This window comes from Ovis aries, chromosome 7 (assembly GCF_016772045.2).
Source record: "Ovis aries strain OAR_USU_Benz2616 breed Rambouillet chromosome 7, ARS-UI_Ramb_v3.0, whole genome shotgun sequence".
NCBI lineage: Eukaryota > Metazoa > Chordata > Mammalia > Artiodactyla > Bovidae > Ovis > Ovis aries.
Window position 1 is genome coordinate 31,765,146 of NC_056060.1, and position 25,789 is coordinate 31,790,934.

At 40.9% G+C, this 25,789-nt stretch overlaps 1 protein-coding gene and 2 non-coding genes across 3 annotated transcripts; 2 read left to right on the plus strand and 1 right to left on the minus strand.

Annotated features, from left to right (window-relative positions):
• The first annotated feature begins 5,836 nt into the window (after nucleotides 1–5,836).
• On the plus strand, nucleotides 5,837–19,517 carry TMCO5A (transmembrane and coiled-coil domains 5A). The gene is made up of 11 exons (XM_042252248.1): nucleotides 5,837–5,871; nucleotides 6,875–7,024; nucleotides 7,443–7,566; nucleotides 8,220–8,270; nucleotides 8,996–9,067; nucleotides 10,994–11,050; nucleotides 11,485–11,544; nucleotides 11,974–12,038; nucleotides 13,420–13,477; nucleotides 15,675–15,715; nucleotides 19,100–19,517. The coding sequence occupies exons 1-11, from the start codon at nucleotides 5,837–5,839 to the stop codon at nucleotides 19,296–19,298; spliced, it is 912 nt and encodes a 303-aa protein (XP_042108182.1). The 3' UTR covers nucleotides 19,299–19,517.
• LOC114115950 (small nucleolar RNA U13) lies at nucleotides 16,055–16,159 on the plus strand. The gene has a single exon (XR_003590054.2). It is a non-coding gene; the product is annotated as a small nucleolar RNA U13 (small nucleolar RNA).
• A 474-nt stretch (nucleotides 19,518–19,991) lies between the features above and the next one.
• On the minus strand, nucleotides 19,992–20,063 carry TRNAC-GCA (transfer RNA cysteine (anticodon GCA)). The gene has a single exon. It is a non-coding gene; the product is annotated as a tRNA-Cys (tRNA).
• Nucleotides 20,064–25,789: the final 5,726 nt, after the last annotated feature.

Here is a 25,789-nt window from a genome sequence, read left to right on the forward strand (position 1 = left end):
AAAGTTCCATGGACAGAGGAGCCTGGCGGACTATCCATGGGGTCTCAAAGAGTCAGACACGACTGAGCAAGCGAACACGTGTACACAGTAAAACTACACCAGGGAATTCTCCGGCGGCCCAATGGTTCCCTGGACTCTGTGTCCCCACTGCAAGGAGCATGCGTTTGATCCCTGGTTGGGGAACTAAATCTGACGAGATGTGTGGCATGACCAAAAAGGCAAAAAAAGATACACCAAATTTCAGTGTAAATTGTTTATGAAAGTTTGAGTGCTAGTTACCCTTTTTAGGAATCCTCCACTTAATGATCACTTTCTAATTGTAAACTTTTAATTAAAGCTGCTGCTGCTGCTGCTGCTGCTACTGCTGCTGCTACTGCTGCTGCTGCTGCTGCTGCTGCTAGGTCGCTTCAGTCATGTCCAACTCTGTGCGACCCCGTAGACAGCAGCCCACCAGGCTCCCTCATCCCTGGGATTCTCCAGGCAAGAACACTGGAGTGGGCGGCCATTTTCGTCTCCAATGCATGAAAGTGAAAAGTGAAAGTGAAGTTGCTCAGTAGTGCTGAACTCCTAGCGACCCCATGGACTGCAGCCTACCAGGCTCTTCTGTCCATGGGATTTTCCAGGCAAGAGTACTAGAGAAGCAAATTTAAAATAAAATGCAGGGTGATCAGAGACCAAGCATTGGTTACCTTAAAAGAAATGACTTCACTGAAAACAAAAATGATGCCACTAAGATGTTGATTACACTGAATCAATACTCCATAATACCAGTTCCATATTATAGCTGAGGAAATACTCTCTACTGTCCTTTCCCAGGCTCACTGTAGAATGAACCAGAAAATATTGAGGGATATGGGCACAGATATGGGAGGTTTTTTTATTCTTTTAATCCCAGTAAAATGTTTAATCCCTCTTGTCCTTGTCTTCTTATCTGTAAAATATAAAGCAGTTGACTCATATGCTAACAACTAGGAATTCAAAAATGGTAAAAAAAAAAAAAAAATAGAAGTATATATTTTTAATATTTTGCTTAGACCTGAAAAATATAATAACTACACAGGTATTCTTTGAATTGCTTTTTTATTGAAGGTGAGAAACAATCTGAATGTTTCATAAATTTGGTCACAAGTAAACACTTACTGAGTATCTCATACAAATTGTGTTCCCCCAAAACTCACATGCGGAAACCCTAATTCCTAGTACCTGAGAATGTGGCTTTATTTATAGATAGGATCTTTAAAGAAGTAATTCATTTAAAATCAGGTCATTAGGGTGGGCCGCAGTCCTCTGTGAATTGTGTCCTTATGAGAGGCAGCTGGGACACCGGCACACGGAAGAATGACCGTATGAAGACACAGACGACACAGCCTTCTGTAAGCCAAGGGGAGAGGCCTCAGGAGGAATCAGCTCCACCAACCTTGATTGGGACACAGCCTCCAGAATTGGGAGAAAATTAATTTCTCTTGTTTAAGCCACCCAGTCTGTACTACTCTGTTATATGGAAACCCTAGAAAATACAGAGGAAATACAGGCATTCTCCTGGCCCTCGAGAGGAGACAAATAAACAAACAGTTTGGCGAAAAGGGTATGGTGAAGTAATTTTGCATGTTATCAACTCAGCAGAATTTTACGCAGTGATTAAAATGACAATTATAGAGAGTATGTAACAACCTGGGAAAATGTCTACAAAAAATATTACCTGAAAAGGCAAAACACTGCAATACAGCTACTCTATGATTACTATAAGAGATGGTTCACTGATAGTCAAAAAAAAAAAGGAAGGAAACTTGGAAAACCAGAGTTTTTGCTGATGTGAATCCTTGATTAACTTTTCACTTTTTATTTCTTTATTGCCATTATAATGGCAATGATGCAATCAATTTCTAAATATTTAATTTTAATGGTACATTCTCTCTCCTTTTTTTTTTTCCTTTGCCTTCATATTCAAGTTCAAGTTTCCACTTTTGAGAAAGTTATTCTGAAAGAAAATTCAAAAATATTTTAGGAACCTAAAGATTATACAGAACACAGAGATGTATGTATCTTTTTGAATTCGTATTTTTGTTTCCTTCAGATAAATATCCAGAAGTGGAATTGCTAGATCATATGATAGCTCTATTACGTTTCTGAGGAATCTCCATGCCGTTTTCCATAGTGGCTGCACCAATTTACATTCTCACCAACAGTGCACTGCTGCTGCTAAGTCGTTCAGTCGTGTCCGACTCTTGTGCGACCCAGTAGATGGCAGCCCACCAGGCTCCGCCATCCCTGGGATTCTCCAGGCAAGAACACTGGAGTGGGTTGCCATTTCCTTCTCCAATGCATGAAAGTGAAAAGTGAAAGTGAAGTTGCTCAGTCGTGTCCGACCCCGTGGACTGCAGCCTACCAGGCTCCTCCGTCTATGGGATTTTCCAGGCAAGAGTACTGGAGTGAGGGTGCCATTGCCTTCTCCAAACAGTACACTAGGATTCCTTTTTCTCTACATCCTCACCGATACTTGTTACTTCTTGTCTTTTTGTTAATAGCCATCCTGACAGGTGTGAGATTGTATCTCATTATGGTTTTGATTTGCATTTCCCTGATGATTAATGATGTTGAGCATCTTTTCATGTGACTTCTGGGCATCTATCTGTATGCCTCCTTCTTTGGAAAAAAATGTTTATTCAAGTTATTCAGATCTTCTGCCCATTTTTAATTGGATTGTTTGGGAAGGGGGTTGATACTGAGTTCTTTGTATATTTTGGATATTAGCCCTGTTAGTGGAAATAGCCATTAAAAGTAAGTAAGGACTTAGGGAAAATAACATACTTGATCCTGTATTCAAAAATTAATGAATAATCTAAAATGAGATTTTAGAGTCTTGCCTGGTATGAGCTTCAAAACCAAGCTCATTTATAAAAAATATCTAAAGATTTTGCCATAGTAAAGGTGAGGACAAGTGAGGTGAACAGAAGGTAAAGCTCTCCATCCCTGTGAGGGAGCAGGAAGGGCCAGGGAGAGCCCGGGCAGGGCTGACTGTCAGCAGCTGGTCAGACTCCCTGTGGCAGAAGCGGGAGACCCAGCACAAAGAGCCTGAGCGGCCAGAATGGAAAAGAACACGTGCTTTCACAACAGACTTCCGCACAAAGGCCGCTGCATTTCTGCCAGCAATGCAGCAAACCTCACATGTCTCTCAGCAGCTCTTCTGCACGAGGCAGGGCACAGCACAGGAACGTTAGCAAGGTGATAACTGCTGCCCCAAAGCTGCTCGAGGCATTAATCAAGCCATCTCCTGAAAAGCAAGAAGGATTCTATCAAAGGCCTTGATTTGCCCCCAAGGCCCTGTTTTTACCTTGATTTAGCAGTTCTCCCTATAGCAATCTGTTGTTCTCATCCCACACAGGCCCCAAGCTTGGGGTTCTGTTGCTCCTACAGGCTTGCCTTTGGTAACCCCTCAAGGAAAAAAGCTCCCCAGGAAGGAGATAGAGCTTTATTTTTATCTCAGTCAAAGTCTCTATCCAATCCATTAATAGTTACAATAACCTTGGTCCAGGGCATTTCCTGGAGAAGCCATAACTAGCTGGGGTTAATGAACTCTCTCTACCATTAATTCCTGGGAGAGGCCATTGGCCTGAATTGTTACTTAATTACTCTTCTGTGTACAGCTTCATAAAGCAATGAAATGCCTTCTTTCAGGAAGAAGGGAGATGGTAATGGGGGTCATCAGAGGCCATTAATTTTACAAATAGTTTATTAGAAACTACAGTATGTTAAGAAGTCACTCTGGCCCACAAATCAACTCAATGTGGTCCTTATTAAGTCGAGATCCAAAACTTCCTAGGTTTCCATGATTCACACACACACAGTTACAAATGGTGCAGAATCTGGCCAAAACATACATACCCAGGTGTGCAGAAGTATATTCTTTATATTCTGCAAATGATCTTATCTTCCCCTTTAGCTCTGACTCCTTGAGTTGGCAGAAAAGACTCACTGGGACCAATTCAAGATACCATAGACTTTTCCTGGTTAAACATCTCTTTCAGGTAATTTCTCAGTCTTGGGAGATTCTCCTTCTCTAAAGCTCTCTCCTTTCCCTGGAGAGTGGCAGGTGCAGGGGAAAGCTGTGTATCCTTGAGGTGGATTGAAGGAGGAGCTTTGGGTCTTCATACCTCTGCTTGTTGCTCTTGGGTCTGCTGGCCTTTCAGGATGCATGCTGGCCCATGCTCCTGATGACCATGACCTTTGCTATTGCCCATGTCGGGTCTCCGGGTTCTGTGTCCACTCCAGCACAACCTAAGGCCTCCCATTCACTAGCCCTCTTAATGGAGCTACGTCCACACTTCCAGGTCTGGGGGTGCTAAGCTGCACCACCCTGCTTACAACTGTAACCACTTCCCTCCCACACACATAAACACACTACATCTCCTTCATCCCCGTCACCCGTTTATGTTTCCTTCCAGCACTCTTCTCTTTTGTCATACCAAATTAAATTACTTTACTCATTTATGTTGTTGTTTGTGTTATTACTACCCCCCTGCCAACACCCCTCCTAGAACAGCAGTCCCCCAAAACTTCTGACACCAGGAACTAGTTTCATGGAAGACAATTTTTCTGCGGACAAGGGTGGGGCAAATGGTTTCAGGATGATTCAAGGCATTACATTTATTGTGCACTTTATTCCTATTATTATTACATCAGCTCTACCTCAGATCATCAGGCATTACATCCCAGAGGTTGGGGACCACTGCCCTAGAATGGAAACTCCATGAGGGCAAATGTCTTGACTGTTTAGTGTACTCTGTCTCTCTAATGCTTAGAACAGTGCCTGGAATACAAACGGGCTCCTTCAACAGCTTCAGTGTTTGTCAAATGAATGAGTAGTTAGCTGGCTACATGATGGGATTAGACTGCTGGCCTTAGGACTCAGACTTTGTATATTACACTTGGGCAGTGAGAGAGCACAATCTACCAGAGAAGTCAAAAACAGGGGCTACCCCATTCATACGGCCCAGAAATCAGATCCATTCAACTACTGCTGCCAAAGGGAAGACGTGGCCATGAGGCACACATACCCAGCTAGGCTCTTAAGTCTCCATAGATGATGAGAAACCGTTGCCACCCAAACCACTGTGACATGCTGCTCCGCCCTCCCCGTGTCAACAGCAAAGTCATGAAGGTTCTGAGAATCTATTGCACAGTTTCACTGGGGAAAGATTGGACGCTTCAAGCAGCTAACTGCCTAGGGCAGAATCAGGAAGATCACACACAACAGAAGGGAGGTGGAGTTTACGGAAGAAATGGAGATTAAGGGGAAACCCAGGAGGCACAGCAAGCCAAATTATTTACTTCTACTTGTTTTTTCTGAGACCTATTTAATACTAAGATCTTAATATCTGGAGATTCTTACAGACACCAGGCTAGAGAGAGCAGAGATTACTTTTCAGAGAAGTTACACACCTACACCCATGTCCATAAGCTCTTTAGGAAAGCAACTGGGCCTGGAGCAGAAAGGGACTTAAGAACAATTGATAACTATTGATTCTTATTGTAGCATATAAATTCCAAAGGATTTTGTGTAGGTGAACTATCTCCGAATATATCTGTAGCAGGATATATGCTGAAATATCTAGTATATACTGTATTCTCACTGCATCCTTACTGAGGCATAATCAGATCATGAGCAGAAAACCAAAAGGCTGAACTTTGTCATAGCCAAAATGTGAAGTTGGTGGGGAGAAACCAGTTAATTTTGTTTCTGTACTTGGGGGCTCTAGGCTAGTTACTCTATTTCATAAATGGATCCATTTCCCCAATTCATTAGATGCATCTCTGTGATATTTTAGGGAAATCGACAATGGAAGAACAAAAGGAAGATCAACTAGATTATGAGTAAGTAATCATAATTATGCAAAGCCATCCAAGGACCAAGGTATGAAGAAGGGCTGCTGTTGATGTATTCCTTCATGTCCTAGTCTTCCTCTCTCTCCATCTACTATCTATCCATCCCCCACTGCATTCCACCCCAAGCACTTGGCCCTCCTGAAGGGATAGTGTTTATAAACTTTCCCTTCTAGGTGATAGCTATTATTAAGTCCTTCCAAGGTAGGACTTCCTTTTCCAAAATCATCCCTCATTCTTACTCAAAAATCTCTCTGCCTCACTAACTTGTTTGTGGCTAATTATTTAAAAAGCAAACTACTTAACTGATACAAGAAAAAGAAAAGTTTACTGAGAGCTTCCCATGTGCCAGGTACCCTTTCTAGACCACTCTAGTGTGAACCTTTCGTGTATTCAAATTTACTTCAAAAAGATGCTTGCATTCTTGAAAGCATATGCATGGATCACATCTGTTAACTTAATGGAGTGATTGTCATGGTACATTTTCAAGCTTGGTAGCAGGCACTGGAACAGAAGTTTTGAGATAAGAAGGAAGGGAAAGACTAAAGCCCTCCCTGCCAGTGGAAATCACTTGTGCCTCTGCATGAAGCCGGGCCCAATCATTAGGAATGTGCCAGCTACCTGGATAAAAGTACTCAATAAAAGTGGATGGCATGAGCAGATTCTGTGAACAATTTGTCTGAGAAACCAGTGCAGAGAGCTGTTTAAGGAAGTAAGACTTCTCCTGGAACCAAAGTAGAGATGCACTAGTATATCAAGCACTTTGGCTGAGAAAGCCGAGAAAAACCTCCCTTGCCAACCAAGTTGAGACTTACTGAAACAAACTGTAGAGCATGATTAAAAAATATAATTTCCTAAGAATGAAAATGGAAAACTATGTTCCCAGAAACAGCCAGGTTAATGAATTTAATGCCTTTCAGATAGGCCCTTTAGTCCAAAGATTACTGACCTTAAAATAACTGGCCCTTGTTCATTTTGGGGACTGAGTCTATAGGTCAGAGAAAGTGGAAATCTTAAGGTTGGCCCAGTCAAAGAAGAACATTAACAGTTTGAATATGGACCTCGAAAGGGATATGCAGAGAATAGATGAAGCGAATCAGGACCTTCTCGTCAAAATCCACAAGAAAGAAGATGAGATTCAGAGGTGAGTGTTGGGGTTCCATGTGGAAAGTACTCAGTCCAGAGAATGGGATGGGAAAGAAGAGACAAAACTGAATTTTCCAGGTTGTTCTAGACATCTAAATCTTGTACAGCAAAGGTTCTCCTTCATTCTTTGGCATTTCTCTACAGCCCAAACCTGAACTACAGCAAGTTTCAAGGAGATTCCTAAAAAATTGGGTGATATTTACCTGAGTTGAAAGAACATTGAGGTATTTGACTTGGGAATTAGAGGAATCTTACTTTTCCTGCCATGAAAGTGATTCTGAGTCAAAGAATCCAGGAAAGAAGGGTTTCCAACTTGAGATTCATATTTATGGTCACAGAGGTACCCTTGAAACTGATCTATGTGTCTTATCAGTTCTGAAACTGAGTTCCTCACAGTGCGTGCTTGTGTCGTCCAGGTTGGAAAATGAGATCACTCAGACCAGAGACCTGGCAGAGGATGAGGAGTGGGAAAAGGAGAACAGCACCACGATGGAAAGGGAAAGAGCCTTGCAGGAGGTGGAAGAAGAAACTGCCAGACTGGTAAGCAAGAAGCTGGGAAGTGCTATTGACCGGTTACATTCATCATCCTGTCTCTCATCAACCATCAGATAAGAGTTGCTCAGTCATGTCTGATTCTTTTTGACTCCATGAACTGCAGCACACCAGGCTTCCCTGTCCTTCACTATCTCCAGGAGTTTGCTCAAACTCATGTCCACTGAGTTGGTGATGCCACGCAACCATCACATCCTCTGTCGCCCCTTAATCTTTCCCAGCATCAGGGTCTTTTCCAGTGAGTCAGTTCTTAACATCAGGTGGCCACAGTATTGGAGCTTCCGTTTCACCATCAGTCCTTCCAAAGAATGAAATAGTCTCTCCTTTTTACATACCCTGTGTAGTCAACTCAAAAGTTGTGGCAGGATGTGACCATGTATGGAAAGGAATGTGTGGAGGTTAGGGTTTCTTTGGTAATATTTAGTACTGGAAAGCCCTGCGTGTGGGCATCTCTGTCCCCAGTAAGTTGGCATGTATGTATTGAGATCAAACCACAGATACCTAACCTGACATTATGCAGTAAGATAGAGTTCCTGCAGAAAAAATCACTGGAGTGAAATGGAGAAAAATCAACTGAAAAAAAAGAAAAAAGATGATGATGTGCACATGGCCACTTACACTCTGCTTCTTTCTCTCAACAGGAAAGGAAGAATGAGAGCCTGGTCCACAGCATAGCAGAACTTGAAAAAAAGGTGGGATAGGGCTCTTGTGTCCCCAGTGTTCCTGCTGCATGCGCAGTCATCAGAGAGGCAAGGGAGCAAAAGTGATCGCAGGGGGTTCCACATGTCAGGCCAGCCTGTGCTGGGGTGGTAACTGCTCTCCTGAGACTTAGCCCGATAACGTAAATAAATTCCACAGATCTTCCCTGCAAGTATTAGATGAAAGAAATGGGTGGGGTATTCAGGATATTCAGTGATACAATGGGTTCTTCATTGCGTTATAAGGAAAAGGATTCCAACAGACATTTTGGAAGTGATTGGCTGGCAACTTTGTAGTGAGAATTAATTTTACTTTCAACAGAGACTTTTAAAAATACTTAATTCTTAAGGATTCCCTTTTCTTCATCTAGACATTCCCTTTATCTTAACTCCTGCTCAGAATACAGTGGGCTTCCTATGTTTATCATGCTTTCTGACCCAGGTCTGCAGCCCTGAGTAACCCAGCTTGGAGTTTGGAAAAGTACCCCTGTCTTGAGCAGATCTAGCTTTGATGACCAAGACTAGTGGGAAGAAATTGGAGGCAGAATAAAAATGTTTTCAGGGGTACCAAGTATCCAACAATGGATACGTCTCCTGACAGCTTTTATCAAGGCCAAATTACCAGCTCACACACACCAGAGAATATCTTTGTCCTTTTTTTTTTTTTTTTTGGATGTATTTTTTTACTTGTAATCAAATTTTTTTACTTGAAACTGTAGCTTACAAGGAAATCTCAAAAAGCAACAAAGTGTGAACAAGACAATCTAAAGGGAACCCCAGAAGAGTCAAAGGTAAATGGAAAAGCAATCTGGAATGGGTTTGGACTATGTGAACAGGAAACAAGCCTTCAAATTGAAACAACTGTCAAAGTTGAGATAAATTCTTTGTAGTTTTACCCATGTCAGGCATAAGCCTGGGCCATTGGATGCTGAATTTTCCTCTGCTCTTAGTCAGGAATTTTGCTCTGAAACCATATATTTTGTTCTTTCTTCCACGAGGAAGAGCAGAAACACAAATACATATGTAACATTGGAGGCAGCTGAAGTCCCTAATTTAAATCCTGGCCCCAGTACTTAGTGTGGTATATGAAGGGCAATTTAATCAGTCCCTCCCAACCTCAGTTTGAAAATTGGCTAAGGTATGTGTATGAATTCATAGAGACAGAGCTGCTGCTGCTGCTGCTGCTAAGTCGCTTCAGTCATGTCCGACTCTATGCAACCCTATAGATGGCAGCCCACTAGGCTCCTCTGTCCCTGGGATTCTCCAGGCAAGAATACTAGAGTGGGTTGCCATTTCCTTCTCCAATGCATGAAAGTGAAAAGTAAAAGTGAAGTCACTCAGTTGTTTAGAGACCTCATGGACTGCAGCCCACCAGGCTCCTCCGTCCATGGGATTTTCCAGGCAAGAGTACTGGAGTGGGTTGCCATTGCCTTCTCCGAGAGACAGAGCTAGGATCTATAAATCTACCGTATGCTGGGAAATTTACATATCCTGTCATGGATCCAGTCTAGAAAAAGAAATCACTAAATTGGTCATACAAGTATCTAGTGAGTTTTACCTGCTAAGTAAGGTGATTTTGAACTGTGGTGTTGGAGAAGACTCTAGAGAGTCCCTTGGACTGCAAGGAGATCCAACCAGTCCATTCTAAAGGAGATCAGTCCTGGGTGTTCTTTGGAAGGAATGATGCTAAAGCTGAAACTCCAGTACTTTGGCCACCTCATGCAAAGAGTTGACTCATTGGAAAAGACTCTGATGCTGGGAGGGATTGGGGGCAGGAGGAGAAGGGGACAACAGAGGATGAGATGGTTGGATGGCATTACAGACTTGATGGACATGAGTTTGAATGAACTCTGGGAGATGGTGATGGACAGGGAGGCCTGGCATGCTACGATTCACGGGGTCACAAAGAGTCGGACATGACTGAGCGACTGAACTGAACTGAACTGAAGGTGATTATATTGTGTGCTAAGTCGCTTCAGTTGTGTCTGACTCTTTGCGACGCTATGGACAACCACGTAACTTCCTCATCCACACCAAAGTTCACACTCTTGGCCCATGTTGTAAACTCTGCATGGAACATATTTCCTCCAGATCTCCATTTGGCTAATATTTATCATTTAGACTTCAAGTATCATCAGAGAGGCCTTCACAAACCACCTATAATAGCTCTTACTCCATCACTCACTCTCAGCACACTTCTGTGATTTGTTTCTTTCACAGCACTTATCGTTATCAGGTTGACTTATTTGTTGTGCCCCCACCTAGAATGCCAACTCTGTGAGGCCGACAGCCTGTCAGTCCTGCTCATCACTGTATCCTCAGTCCTCCCTTTGCCCTTTCCCTGTCATTCCAGTAGAGTGGCCGATATAAAATGGCTTTCATCAAATATTCAAGGAAGGAAAAGAGAAATACAGGGAGAAAGAAAGCAGTGAGTAATGAATATATAAATGCAAAAGGGATAGTGACATTTTCTAAGAAAAATAGCTAAGGAAGAAGGAAGCTAAGAATTGAAGTTTAAGGGTGAAGGGAGCACGGATGAATGCTCAGTGTATTCACCAGGCAGCTGCACAGCATGGTTTGACTGCTCTCCAACAAAGAGATATCTGAAATGTGCCTGACGCACTTCAACCACCTGTGAGATAAACTTTGTGATAGCATTTCAGAATGAAATTCTGGTTTTGCCTTGCTGAGTTACCAGCCTCCTTTCCTGTCTATAGGTTAAGTTACAACAACTGGAAGCCTCCTGTGCGGACCAAGAGAAGGAGCTGGCCAAGGTAACCACAAACTTCAACGTTACTTCTCCCAAAAGAAGGGAAATGTGATTCTTGGTCCAACAATCTAACACATTCTTCAAATGATTGAGTTATAATAACGTTCTTCTTCCAAAACTACATGGGATCAGGAGGATAAGAAGGAAAGGAAGATGAATACAGTATTCTAGGTTACCTACTATTTAACATTTCTACAGGATACATTCCATAATGTCTATTTTCCACAAATTAGTATCTATTCTTCTCCCAACTGCCCCCAAATAATCCCCATGGGACTATAAAGTATATCCTCAGAAAATGAGTTTATATGTACAAAAGACATATTTAGAAAAAACAGAACCCTACATTTAGGGTCTTGTACACAGGAGGAAACAAGAACTATTGTTCTTATATAAATTCCCTGAGAAAATTTAAGACTAATAAATTTTGCTTCCCAGGTAATAGAAGACTATGCATTCGTGGCCCAGCTCTGTGAAGATCAAGCTCTCTGCATAAAGGTACAGCCTCTCAGTAAAGAGATAGTAAAGGGTTTGTTCAGGTACACAGTGAAATGGAAATAGGTTTTTCAGAGAAGACCATCTGGAATAATTTTAACTCTTCAAGGTGTCACTCCAAAGGGACTTTACAGTCTTTGACACTCTACCACCAATATCATTCTTTTACTTCCCTGGTCTCCCAGCCCCTAGTGCCTTTAACTTAATGGTGAGCACTTTTCCTATTTATAATCCCAATTGTTCCCAGGGGCCTGTCCAATGGTGAAATGTAGTGAGAGATCAGTCATGGTGGAGTGAAGGCTAGGAAGGAGGAAAAGTGGCAGTGGGAATATCAAACATTTATGTTATAATGTAATAATGTGTGTTTATTATGATTAGGAAAAGCACAGGGCTTTAATTAGTAACTGTGCTTTCCTTTATTTCTCTTTGAAGAAGTACCAGGAAACTTTGAAGAAAATAGAAGAAGAACTAGAAACTCGGTTCCTTGAGAGAGAAGTGTGAGCTTTGGCAAACAAAGGAACATCCTGGTTTTAGTGGTAACTCCATCTCAGCCTGGGTCAGAGCAAACATCTCTCTGACTAATTCCAGTTTGGAATTGCAAGAGCCCTGACACCACATATCTTTCCCCTCCATAGTGATCAGGTCACCTCCACCTATACTACACCAACTGTATTTTTTTTTTAAGGCAAGATAAATGAATTCATATACTGTTATTGTATAAATACACAACTTTTTCAAACAGCACCATTTTCAAGTGTATACACAATATAATAAACCAAATTTAAAATGCAGGTCCTTTTCCCAGCTTTCTTAAAAGACTCTAGAAATGCATTTCCCTTCCTAACTTTATCATATTACCAATTATTTGGGTTTATATTAAGGCCAGGAACATGTGCCCAAGGACTAGTGGTCACAAATATTTCACAGAAAAGGCCTTATAATAATACCATCCTCACTTATCCCAAATATACAGAAATTAAACCATATGGGATAGGCATGACACTAACCTTCAGACACCTGCTAAGGCTATCATATTATGAAACTCAAACTGTATACTATTATACTATATACTATATTAAATAAAAGAAAAGCTTCCCCCCCAAAAAAAAAGACTCCTTAAGTTTGTCAGAAGAGTTCAACTCTCTTGTGTCCGATTCTTTTGAGATTCTATAGACTGTAGCCCTCCCAGTTCCTCTGTTCATGGGATTTCCCAGGCAGAAATGCTGAAGTGGATTTCCATTTCCTCCTCCAGGAATCTTCCCAGCCCAGGGATTAAACTTATGTCTCCTGCATTGGCAGGCAGATTCTTAAGCACTGAGCTACCTGGGAGACACTCAAATTCTTTAATTTAAATCAAAAACTTCACTTCAATTTCTTGACCCTCTTTAGAAGTTAAATCTTAATTCAATCAAGAAGTATCTCTATTTATTAAATATTTTGGAATCTTAGGATGAAGAGAAAGAGACCCAAACTGCATAAAGCCTCTAACTAAGCAGGCACACACGGTGGCCTGGTGTCCAAGGCACCGGGACCTGGAGGCTCTCACCCTTAAAGGACACCTTCAAGTCTCCCAAAATCCTTCCTGAGTACTAGGTATGGCTTGACTGCTAAGCTAAGTTTCTAAACCAAGACTATTCAACAAAAATTTATATGCTATCTATTAAGTATCCACTAAGCCATTTACTGAGTACTTGAAAAACAGGTAATATGACTGAGGAAATTATTTTTTAATGAATTTAAATAGCTGCATGTAGCAAATGGCTACAATAGTGGACAACATAGCGTTAGAATATAAAACTATTTTAAAATAACCACCATATAGTATGAATCTCCATGTGCACTTTATCCAATCTCTGTCTTGGTTCTTTTACCCGCTAGGTCAAAAGTTATGTGCATGAACTCCACAAGCAAAGAGTATAACAGCCAAAATAACAAGGTAAGTACCCACTCCATCTTCAGCTTCTTCAGCATCACTGCCTTTCAAAGGAGTTTCCAAAATTACTATAAGCCACCAAACATCTATCAATCTTCCCATATGCATTTCCCAAGAACAGTACTAGATGTAATTTCAAAGCATTTCAACCTTAAACCAAGAGGACACTGGGAACAACTGTTTTCCCTCCTGCTGCTGCTGCTGCTGCTAAGTCGTTTCAGTCGTGTCCGACTCTGTGCGACCCCATAGACGGCAGCCCACCAGGCTCCCCCATCCCTGGGATTCTCTGGGCAAGAACACTGGAGTGGGTTGCCATTTCCTTCTCCAATGCATGAAAGTGAAGTCGCTCAGTCGTGTTCGACTCTTTGCGACCCCATGGACTGCAGCCCATCAGGCTCCCCCATCCATGGGATTTTCCAGGTTTTCCCTCCTACAGCCATGCAAATGATGTGTTCTCAAAGAAACCAGTCCAAGAGCAGAGAAAGCTCAGAGTGGAAGCAAGAAGGAACAGTAGCTGAAGGCGCACTCTATGGAGAAAAGGCCAATATATACACCACTGCTCTGCACCCATCACAGCACTCTTTCCTGATGATCCCAGCATGGTCCTGAAGCTTTCACTGCACAGAATGCCAAGGACATCTATCACCATCTAACCAGAGCTGGCCTCTGAGTTAAAACATAGGAAGCAGTTGCTTCTTTACGATACAGCTTCCATGTTTGCACATCTTTAACATCATGATGTTAGAGCACATAGGCAAAGGTCTGAAGGAAACCGATGTGGACATAGAGTACCAGACCTCTGGGCCTGCTTGGCGTCTTATGGCAGCAGGTACATAGATAAATCTTACTGGACTTGAGTTGTAATTTATATTTCCTTTAGAACCAAGGCTGACATTCATCAGAAATTTTATATTGTTGAGATGTACAGTCTTTATAACCATAGAAAGGAGAAGTCATCTCTTCTTTAAAAGCACATATCAACAATTGACTATTATCCTTGAAGTCCTCCAGATGTTTGACAATTTATGAGACTGTATGACTATAGTTCTCACTGTTCTGAACAGGTTATTCTGGTCTCAAGCTTATATATTCCATTCAGCAAGCGAAACTCCTGAAATAAATGAAGTCCACCTCTCTAGAACCAAGCTTGGCATTCTCCCCAGTGTGTCCCATCATCTAATCCCAGTGGCTCATTAATTATTCTTTGTGGCCACCTATCAGGGAAGCAACAGGGTGTATTCATCAAGATTCTGAGAGTACCATGAGATGGTTCAATTACCTACAAGGTTTGAGCAATCCCTGTGGAGAGGCTACCTGAGCAGGTGACCAGCTAGCATGCCACTTCATTTCACTCAAGCTATAGAATCAAATTTGTAACCCAGAAAGCTACTTTCTAATTCCAGTTCTGCAAGCCTCATTTCCACAGTTTTAAAATGTGATCATAATTTCTCTTCCTTTTTATCTCACAAGGAAGTTAAAAGGAAAATAACTGAGAAAACATTTGGAAGAGAAATGTCATAGAAATCCAGAATATTATCCTCATCTTTACATTTTTATAGCTTTCAAGTTTTACCTCTAGAATAAGTTTGTGTGGTTTGTATAGCCTACAAACTTCTCAAAGGGTCACTGGCTAATCCAAAGGTAAGGGTATAGTTGAGAGAGCCCAGGAAGTAGACTCAGAGGACCTGGGATCCAGGCCTGGTCCTGCCACTTACTAGCTGTATGACCTTCCCTTTCTGTCTTCTTTCTTTCCTATCAGAATATTAAAAGGTGATGCAGTTGCATATATATGCGTATGTGTATCTATTTATATGGGTTTCCCAGGTGGCTCAGCAGAAAAGAATCTGCCTGCCAATGCAGGAGACACGAATTCAATCCCTGGGTCGGGAAGATGCCCTGGAGGAGGAAATGGCAACCCACTCCTGTATCCTTGCCTGAAAAATCCCATGGACAGAGAAACTGGCAGGCTGCAGTCCATGGGGTCGCAAAGAATCAGACATGACTGAAGGACTGAGCGTACATACATACATCCATATATACACACATATATTTGGCTTTGAAAATTTCCTCTCCTTATGTGTATGAAAAAAAATCTGTAAAATTTTATCTAAAATAACATTTAATTAACAGCTCAGTGAATATTATTTGGCAGTGATAATAGCCTCCAGATATTGTTTATCACTGTCCTTTCTTCTCCTAGGATAACTCTCTCCAAAAGAAGAAAGCAGGGTTCTGTAAAAGGTAAGTAAATATCATTGAGTAAACTTCCCAGAAAACTAAGAGTTCTACTTGGCTCCTCTGGCAGAGAACAAAGTCTAGCCACACAACCACACACACACAGAGTCAAGTCAACAATGACTGCATTTCTCAGTCAATGTTAGAACTTCCTTGTCTGAAGGTGATTACCAATCTCAGCTTTCCAGTATTAGAAGCCAGTGGCCTAGCAGTAATTAGAAACAGGAATCTCATTACCTAGAAGAGATGTGGTAAGTCTCTTCTTACTCCTTTTTCCCTTTAACACTTTCAACTAGTTTGATGTGTCTGGTTTTCCAGTAACATCAGTAGATTAGAAATGGGGAGATCCTTCTGTGGTTCATAAGCATGATGGTTGGGTCTTTACACTTTTGCCTGAGATATGCCTCCCTCAAACTTTGCTACATCAGCATACTACCTCTTAATGTGAAAAACAAAAGTAGGGAGAGAATTTCTGAAGGCAAGGATACCACTGCCTAACAACAGATAATAGGGAGAGAAAATGATTATGAAAAAGAGATAGCAACTAACTGTATCCAGCACACAATAACTGCTCAAATATCTTGTTAATACAAATAAGAACTCAAAGTTCAAACAACTGAGTGGATATTAGCCCTTAGGAATCACCATAATTGCAAAGTAAAATTAGTATTGAAGCTCCTTCATTTTTAAGAAAAGGTCAAATTATGTTCAATATGTTTAAGAAGGCATAGAGAAAGATAAATTTAAAGTGGTATGACATGTGATTTAGAAAGAGTCCCATCAAAATGGTTAACATAAAATTATTGGTTCTTCAAGTCCAGCTCCAATTGTCTGGAAAATTTGCTTAAGAGGGATACTCCTTCATACCAGATAAGTGAAGTATTACATATTTCAGTATCCCTAAATGCATGTTCCCAGAACAACCAGAAGAATCTTCCCTAGAACTCCTAGGCCACCTTCACCAATAATTCAGAAACCAGTGCCCAGCATGGAATTGCCCACATGAACTCCTAGGATAAAAATTGTCTGCCTTAAAGACAGTTAGTAGCCTAAAGAAAAGTTAGTAGCCTAAAGTCCAGCAAATCTACCTTATCACATCAAACTTTAAATGTCTTTCCTCTTGTCCTGATCCATATCCTTGGGACACTGGTATATGTGTGCTGATAAGAAAGCAAGGTGGTTCCTGAGATTGTCCCTAGGCATGTCCTTCCAGAAATGTCATCCCAGACCCTTCTCATGAATACGGTATCCAAGGAGAGTGGTGGGAAGAAGATTGTAAACAGCTTTTGATTCTCATTTTGACCAAGATCCTGTACTAGAATGGATCTTGTCACCAAGATACAGGAAAACTTCAGAAAACTGGAGGGGAAGGGCTGTTTTGACTGGTGAGTGGAGTTGAACAGTGAATTTGTCCTGGGGCAGAATGTAGCCTGCCACACCTTGATGAGAGTAATATAGCAAAGGAAACAGGGGAGGTTTGCTCATGTCAATCATATTAAAACCACAAATGCAAAACAATCAGTTAAAAGAGAAATCAAGACTACCATAAGGAAATTTACAGCAACATATTAGGAAATATTAAAGGTAACATGAATGAAAGAAGAAAACACTAAGATCATGGATAGCAGGCCTTAATATCATAAATATATCAATGGTCTCCAACTAATGAATAAAATCAATTCAATTCCAATCAAACTCCCCCAAAGATTTTTCATGAAATTGAATAAAGTGATAACAAAATATAGCATCTATGGGAGAGTAAAGGGTCAAATAATGACCTGGGCAATTTTAAAGGAGAGTTAAGGAGTGAGAAACGTGTCCTTTGAGATGTCAAGACTTACTAGGAAGCTGCAGTAATTATGATGGTGTGATGTTACCACAGGAATAGAAAAGTCAACCAATGGAATAGAACAAAGAGCTCAGAAACAGTGTACATACAGAAACTTGATATATGGCATTGATTATATGTCAGAGGGGAAAGAAAGGACTGATTGCTCAATAAATATGGCGGGGGAAGCAATGGTTATCTAAATGAGGAAAAGTAAGATTGAGTCACTACTATACAGTATAACAAAAATCAAGCCCAGATAATTAAAGATGCAAATATCAATTTTTAAAAGCTTATAAAACACAGTATTAGTCATCTATTGCTACATAACAAATTGCCCCCAGATTCAGTGACGGCAAACAGCAAACATTTTATCAACTCACATTTTCTGTGCGTCAGAAATCTGTGAGCTACTCAGCTGGGTGGTTCTAGTTCAGGATCTGTTATGAGGATGCAGTTAAGATGTTGGCTGAAATTACAGTCATTAGAAGGCTTGGCTGAGGCCAGAGGATCTATTTCCAAAGGAGCTTACTCACACAGCTGGTTGTTGGCAGGAGGTCTCAGTTCCTCATAACAAGGACCTCTCCAGCAGGCTGCCTGTGTGTCCTCACAAACTCACAGCTGGCTTCCTCCTGAAAGTAAGAAGGAAGCGTCAATGCTTTTAGTACATAGCCTAGGAAATCACACACTGTCACTTCCATGATATGCTGTTCTTTAGAAGCAAGTCATTCAAGTCTGTTCCATATTCCCATGGAAAGGAAGTTCTCAAAAGGAGGAGTAACAGAGAATTTGTGGACATATTTTTAAACTACTGTAAAGATTTAATAGAAAATAGTATCTTTTAGGCCAAGGGGTAGAGAATGACTTTTCAAACAATATACAAAAAGCATTCATTCTAATTAAAGGAAAGGTTGATAAATTAGACTTCATTAAAAATAAATTTTGAAAAAAACAACTTTTGTTCTTCAACACCTTAGAGTAGGTGAAAGTTATAAGCCAGAGGGAAAATATTCAAAATATACACAATGGCAAACGACTGATATCAAGAATATACAAAGTTTTCCTACAAATTAATAAGAAAGGCCCAAACAGCGTAATAGATAAATGGGCAAGAGGAATCACTTAAGACCATAAACACATGGACAAATGTCCAGCTCCATCGTTCATCAGGGAAACGCAAGCTAAGACCATAGTGATATATTACTTTATACACATTTGACTGGCAAAAGCTTTAAAATCTGACAATACCAGATGTTGAAGAGGCTGTGGAGCTGCAGAAACACACCCTGCTAACAGAGCATAAATTGGAGCAAAAACAATTTTCCAAAATAAAAACAAACAAAACAAGATACCTTTAAATAGTGATAATGCTGAAAGATAATTAAACATGGTGATGGGAGAGTAGCTGGAAGACCAGCATATGGGAAGAGGTTGCCTTTAAAAGGGGTTGTTAGGAGTAGAGACATTTGAATATCAAAGAATCAGACATGCATTTAGGTATGACTGTTTTGTTCCAGGTTTTCTAACCTCTAGTTAACAGTTTCTCGGCTTTCTCCTTCCAGGATTTTTCAATATTTCTTTTTCACCACGCTGTTTTTCATCAGACTGCTGGGCTACTTGTTGTTCCATTTAAGTTTTATAAATCCAGATCTCTTTGTCAACATATTGCCCAAGATACTGAGCAGGAACGTCTTGTGGAAGCTAAGATGTTTCCTCTTTCCATGTCTCACACTTGAGACAGAGGACATGTTACCCCACTGATCCCAAGAAATATCCTTGAGCAAAAGAAGACAAGTAGCATCTGAGCGAATGACTAGGAGACGCAGAACTTGTGGAGGGAAGAGGTTTTCTTAAGTTTTTCCCTTGAGGTTTGCCTACTTCATTACCATTCCACCTTGCACTGTCTTTCCAAGATTAACCTTGTCCAGTAAAGAGCTCTGTCAATGGATTCCTGTGGCTATGTGGATAAGTGAAATAGAACCAGAGCATAAACAGAGTAGACAATTCTTAGAATAATATCAAAGATGCTGAACAAAATTAGAGTTGATCACTTCTTCTGGTGAATCTTAAAAATTTAAGACACTGGATCCCTGCAAAACAGAAGATTGTTCATTACTTATATTAGAACTCTTTGGTTAAAAATTGCCTTAATTTAGGTTAATGTATAAATCGATAGCACACAAAAAAGTGTTGCCTCATGGAACTGAAAATCTGGGACTCCAGGCATGGCTGGATCCAAAAGTCTGAAAGCAATGTCAGTGGAGCTTCACTTCTCTCTCTTCTCATTGAATGCGCATTTTCTATTTAGCAAGAAAGTGAAAGTGAAAGTGAACTCACTCAGTCGTGTCCGACTCTTTGTGACCCTGTGGACTGCAGCCCACCAGGCTCCTCTGTCCATGGGATTCTCCAGGCAAGAATACTGGAGTGGGTTGCCATCTCCTTCTCCAGAGGATCTTCCCTACCCAGGGATCGAACCCAGGTCTCCTGCATTGCAGGCAGACGCTTTAACCTCTGAGCCACCAGGGAAGCAAGAAGCCACCATCTTAGCAAGAAGATGGTACCAACAGCCTAAGCCTCATATTACGAGAGTTGCATCCTTAGCAGAATGAAACCATCTTTTCTAATAGCTCCAGCAGAAAAGTCCAGATAAACTAACTTAGTTGGGATCAATTGTCTACCCCTGTCACACAATCAGTATAGCCAAATGGATGCGAATACTCTGATTAGTCAAGCACGAATCCATGAACCATGTGTCTAGCCTCTTGAAAGAGACAAGGTAGGCAAGGGGACAAGAAAGAGATAAGGAATCAGCCCCATGGAAGCTATATGGAATGTGTTCCCCAAAGGAAAGGGGGCACTGAATTTCAGAGAAGGGGAAAAGGATACTGGAGGCATACTGGAGGCCAAAGCAGACATTGACGTAATCACTAGTTTTAGCCTTACACATAAACATACAATTTTGGCAATTAAACTCAAAGCTGTAGCTCACTTCATGTGTCTTCCTAACAGTAAAAACTATAGCTTTTCAAGATCATAATTTGAGATAAACTATTGCAAAGAGCTCCATATAAATATGTGAAAACCCAGATCTCCAAAGCTGAAGTGAGCAAGGATGCTATAAAGTAAATAGCGCATAGCATATTAGCTGCTTCACAAACGTGGGATAACCTAAATATGGTCAAGTCGTGCTCAGCAGCTTCAGTCGTGTCTGACTCTTTGCAACCCTATGGACTGTAGCCCACCAGACTTCTCTGTCCATGGGATTTTTCCAGGCAAGAATACTGGAGTGGGTTGCCACTCCAGTATTGGGAGTGAGCCTCCTCCAGGGGATCTCCCAACCCCGGGATCAAACTCCTGTCTCATGCATTGCAGGCAGATTCTTTACCACGGAGCCCCCATTTCCAATTAATTGCTGAACCATGTACATGTCTTATTAACAGGATATACTCAAGCTTCCTCTTGAACTTCCCCACCCTCCTAAATGATCAGGAGCCTTGACAGCTCTGAAGTCCAAGAGCACAAAGGGGTCACTGACTTCCATACCAGCAGGGAACGAACTTTAACTCTTTGGTTCAGTCATTGCTTCTTGAGGCCACACGATGTCACTGTTGGAAATGTGTCCTACACAGGTTGAATAAGTAATTAATCATCTCAGTGGAGACACATCTGATAATAGGAAAGGACACTCTCAAGAATTATATCAGGACAAGAGAAATCAGACAGGACTGTCTCAGCAAACCAGGATGTATAGTTGTGCGCTTAGTCTCTCAGTCATGCCCAACTCTTGCAACCTGCCAGATTCCTTTGTCCATGGAATTCTCCAGGCAAGAATACTGGAATGGGTTGCCATTTCCTTCTCCATGGGATCTTCCTGACCCAAGAATTGAAACCAGGTCTCCCGCATTGCAGGCAGATTCTTTACCACTAAGCTACAAGGGAAGCCTAGGATGTATGGTTATATATATATATATATATATATATATATATAATCTAAAATCTTGTTGACATGGTATATTTTGCTAATGCAGTTACATCTCATTTTTCAGTGTCAAGGGTGACCATGCTTAGGACCTGGTGCCAGAGCTAAAGCTGCACGTCTTGTACCTTTCATACTTTGTACCTTTCTTGTTCCTTTCAAGTACCTAGACATACTTCCAAGGTTAAGTTCCTAGAGGATTAAGACTGATTCCAGTTTCTGCTACCATCAGCCTTACTTCCACAGGGATCCCCACAGTCTGGGAAGTCAGCCTACTCTTAGGAAATCCACCTATCTGGAGGTCAGGAGGTTGTCCTGAAGACTCAACCCTCAAAACACAAGTGCTCAGTGACATGCTCCAAAGGAGGCTTCAAGGTACATACCTTCCCTTCCAAGCACTTTCCAGACTTTTCTGCAACTTCTGCCCTTGAGAAGAGAAATATTCTACCATAAGCCTTAAGATGTCTCAACAGACTCAGAAAGACTTTGTCATGACATTTACTCAGCCCCTTTATAACAGACATGATGTTCATGATCATGAATTCCAGTTATTAAACACTTATTATGTACAAGGCCCCTTCCTAAGTATTTCATGAACATCACTGTATTAAATACAACCTACCTAGTTTACAAATAGCCAGTTTTGAGAGCAAACAGAACCACCAGAGTTTTGAGTTGAAAGAACCAGAATCTGCGCCTGTGTCTGGACCCAAAGTTTGGCCTCCAATACCTCTGGTGTTTCTAACAGCAGACATTGACCTTATAGCTGGCCAATGAAAGGCTGAGGCATAGTCCAGCATGGTGGGATGTTCACCTACCTGTGACGTGGGGAATCCCAGCTATGGCTACATTTATGGAAGAATTTTGGAGACTCTCAGACAAATTACAGATTTATAAAATTGGCAAGGAATTTAGGAATTAGTCATTCCGACTCAGTGAGGCACTTTACCGAAAATCACATAACTAGTTAGTGACAGAATCAGGATAAAACTAGATCTCTTGAGCATTTCTCAGTGGCCCTTCTGGGAAACTAGCATTTCCCAACTCTTCATAGTCAGGAAATAATATAATGAAGATGCTGCTGCAATTGTTGTTTAAAATAAAAATCAACTGTACCCTCCTGTTTTCTAAGGTAAAAGCATAATTCTTAGCTCTGGCTAAATTAACAGCCATATTTCTCTCCCTGCTCCTATCAGGGGAAGTGGAAAGAAGAAAGGGTGACATTTGGTATGCATGAACCTTTTTTTAGCAGGGTACATTAATAAACCCTGAGTTATGCAAAGTGTGAATTGTGAGGGAGTGATAAGTGCTAAACCTGAAATGCTTTTCAAAATAATGAAATACACGAACTTTTTGTCACATCTGAGAGAAGACGGAGAGAAAGCTGAACAAAATGATGAGACACTGAAATCCAAGCTGGTGGAAATGGACCAAGGGACTATCAGAAGAGAAGAAAAGCTGATATTCAGTTTTAGATCATTTTCTAATAAGTGGTGCTGCAATATTTGCTCTTACATGCTTACTTCACTGGCCAGTAAACTCTACCAGATATGGTTATAGATATTTGCCTGTACAAGTTGCCCTTTGTTAACCCTTACAAGTGAATTTTGGCAGAAAAGAAACTGTTATCTCTTCAGTTTGAGTCAATGCTGAATCAGAAATAAAGAAACAGCCGTAAGTTATAGAATAAAGAAGTAAGTAGGAGAAAACATGTGCAGAAATCCTCAGAAAAAGAACTAAAACATAGTACATGAAATGTGGAGGATGGTAGGAAAAGCAATCTAAGCCAGCATCAAAGATAGTGGTGGCTCCTGGTGACATCTAGATTGTAGAAGAAATTTCTACCTCTCTTCTTTCCTCTTGGCTCTCTCCAGAGAGATTAATATCAAGGAGATTTTCTCACATGTTTTCTTCTTAGAGTTTTATAATTTCGTGTTTTCTTCTACGAATTCAATAGTTTTATGTTTAGGTCTTTGATCCATTTTGATTTAATTTTGTTTATGGTGTTAGGTAAAGGTCCACCTTCTTTCTTTTCCATGTGGATAACTAGTTTTCACAGTACCACTTGTTGAAAAGACTGAACTCTCCCCACTGAATGGTTTTAACATCCATGTTGCAAATCATTTGAGTATATATGGAAGGGTTTATTTCAGGAATCTCTATTCTGGTACATTGGTATATATGCATGTCTTCATGCCAGTACCACACTGTTTTAAATACCATAACTTTGTAGTAAGTCTTGACATCAGGAGTCCTTCAACTATGTTCAGTTGAGTTGAGTCCTTCAAGTACGTTATTCTTTTTCAAGACTGTTCTGGCTATTCACTGTACCTTGAAATTCCACATGAATTTCAGGATGAGTCTTTAAATATTTTTACTCTTAAAAGAAAATCATTCACTGGGGTTTTGTTAGGGGTTTCAATGAAGTTATGAATGGCATTTTCTTATAATGCCTTTGTCTGGCTTTTTGATATCAGAAAAAAACTGGCCTCATAGAATGAGTTAGGACTTTTCTCTCCTCTTCAATTTTTGGAAAAGTTTGAGAAGGATTAGTATTCATTCTTCTTCAAGTATTTGTTAAAATTCAACAGTGAAGCCATCAGGTCCAGGCCTCTTCCTTTTTGGGAGATTTTTGATTACTGATTCAGTCTCCTTACTTGTTAAAGATCTGTTCTAAGAACAGGTTTTTTATTTCTTTATGATTCAGTCTTGATAGGTTTTATGTTTCTAGAACTTGCCCATTTCATCCAGGCTATCCAATTTGTTGACATACAATTGTTAATAGTATCCTCTTATAATACTTTTTATTTCCGTAGCATCAGTGGTAATATCAGTAGTTATCTGATTCCTTTTTTTTTAGTCATCTAACTAAAAGTTCATCAATTTTACTGACCTTTCTAAAGAACTAACTTTTTATTTCATTGATTTTTCTCTATTTTTCTATTCCCTAATTAATTTATCTCTGTTCTAATCTTAATCTGAACCTGAGTCTGCACGTCACATATCAGCTGGCCCACCCAGCTTCCCGGTCATACTGAAGTTTGAAAAATGGCTTTCTACAGAGGAAAGTTCCATAACATGTCCCTTGAAAGCCCCCACCAGACTGGCATTAATCCATACTCAGCCACAAGAAGCTGTTCCAATCTGAAATCCCAGATATATTAATGTTTACAGGTGTAGGAGCCAGGCCAGTTATGGAAAAGAGTAAAAGAGAGAGATGGGTTTCCCAGGTGGCTCAGTGGTAAAGAATCCACCTGCCAATGCAGGAGATGCAAGAAACTCAGGTTCGATCCCTGGGATGCAAAGATCCTCTGGAGTAGGAAATGGCAACCCACTCCAGTATTCCTGTCTGAGAAATCCTATGGACAGACGAGGCTGGTGGGCTACAGTCCATGGGGCGGCAAAGAGCTGGACACAACTGTACAACTGTGCATACATGCAAAGGGGATATATAAAGGCAATGGTGACTGGTGGGTGGCAAGGACTGTTCAATACATTTCCTATCACTTTAATAGTTCATCGAAGAGAGGAATGTTAGCATATCCTGATTTTTTTCTTGACTCCCTGAAATTTCTACAATCACAACTCCCCATTTTAAGTGTTAGTAAAACTTTTTCTCTTTGGAGTTGGGAGACTAAACAAAGAAAAAGACTGGAAGGGTGATCTATTAGGAGCTAAATGGGGCTAGTTCTTTATAAACAACTGCTTTCCCTACCTTTATCTGTTAGACCCCAATCCCAACATACACATACAAGTCAATTTGGAAATGAAGAAAACCCCTCAGGGAGGAGCAGGCTTGCCCTTCTCCAGGGATCTTGGTGCCAGCACACAGGAAAGGCCACTATGGAGGTACAAATCTTTCTCCTCTCTTTGCCAGCCACTCCCACCCTGCTTGCAGGACTTAAAGCTGCAGTCAGTAGAACTGCTCTGTATTCTTCTCCCCTCTTCATTCTACCATAAGAGTCAGGAGAGGAGCTGCACCTCATGTTCTCAACCAGGAGGCAAACCACTGTGGTTTGGTAAAAATTTTTTGTACCCCACCACCAAATTTTATGTCTCCTCCTCTCCTCTGATTCAGTCTGCCCCTCTTGGGTAATAAAGGTCAGAAAGTTGCCTCAGAACAGACCCTGGTGTTTCTTATAGAGTCCAAATTGGCACCATCCACTTTAGAGTCCAGTGGCTAATCCCAAACTAGGGGTCTAATTCCCACTCTCCCTGATACGAATCTGCTCTGTGAATCTTTCCTGTCATCCTCCTGCAAGTTCAGTCACTTTGT

Coding starts and splice junctions, on each gene's coding strand:
- TMCO5A (XM_042252248.1), top strand. CDS start 5,837: ATGGAAGAACAAAAGGAAGATCAACTAGATTATGA. Junction 7,025..7,442: donor AAAGAAGATGAGATTCAGAG/GTGAGTGTTGGG, acceptor TGTGTCGTCCAG/GTTGGAAAATGAGATCACTC. Junction 8,271..8,995: donor TAGCAGAACTTGAAAAAAAG/GTGGGATAGGGC, acceptor TTGAAACTGTAG/CTTACAAGGAAATCTCAAAA.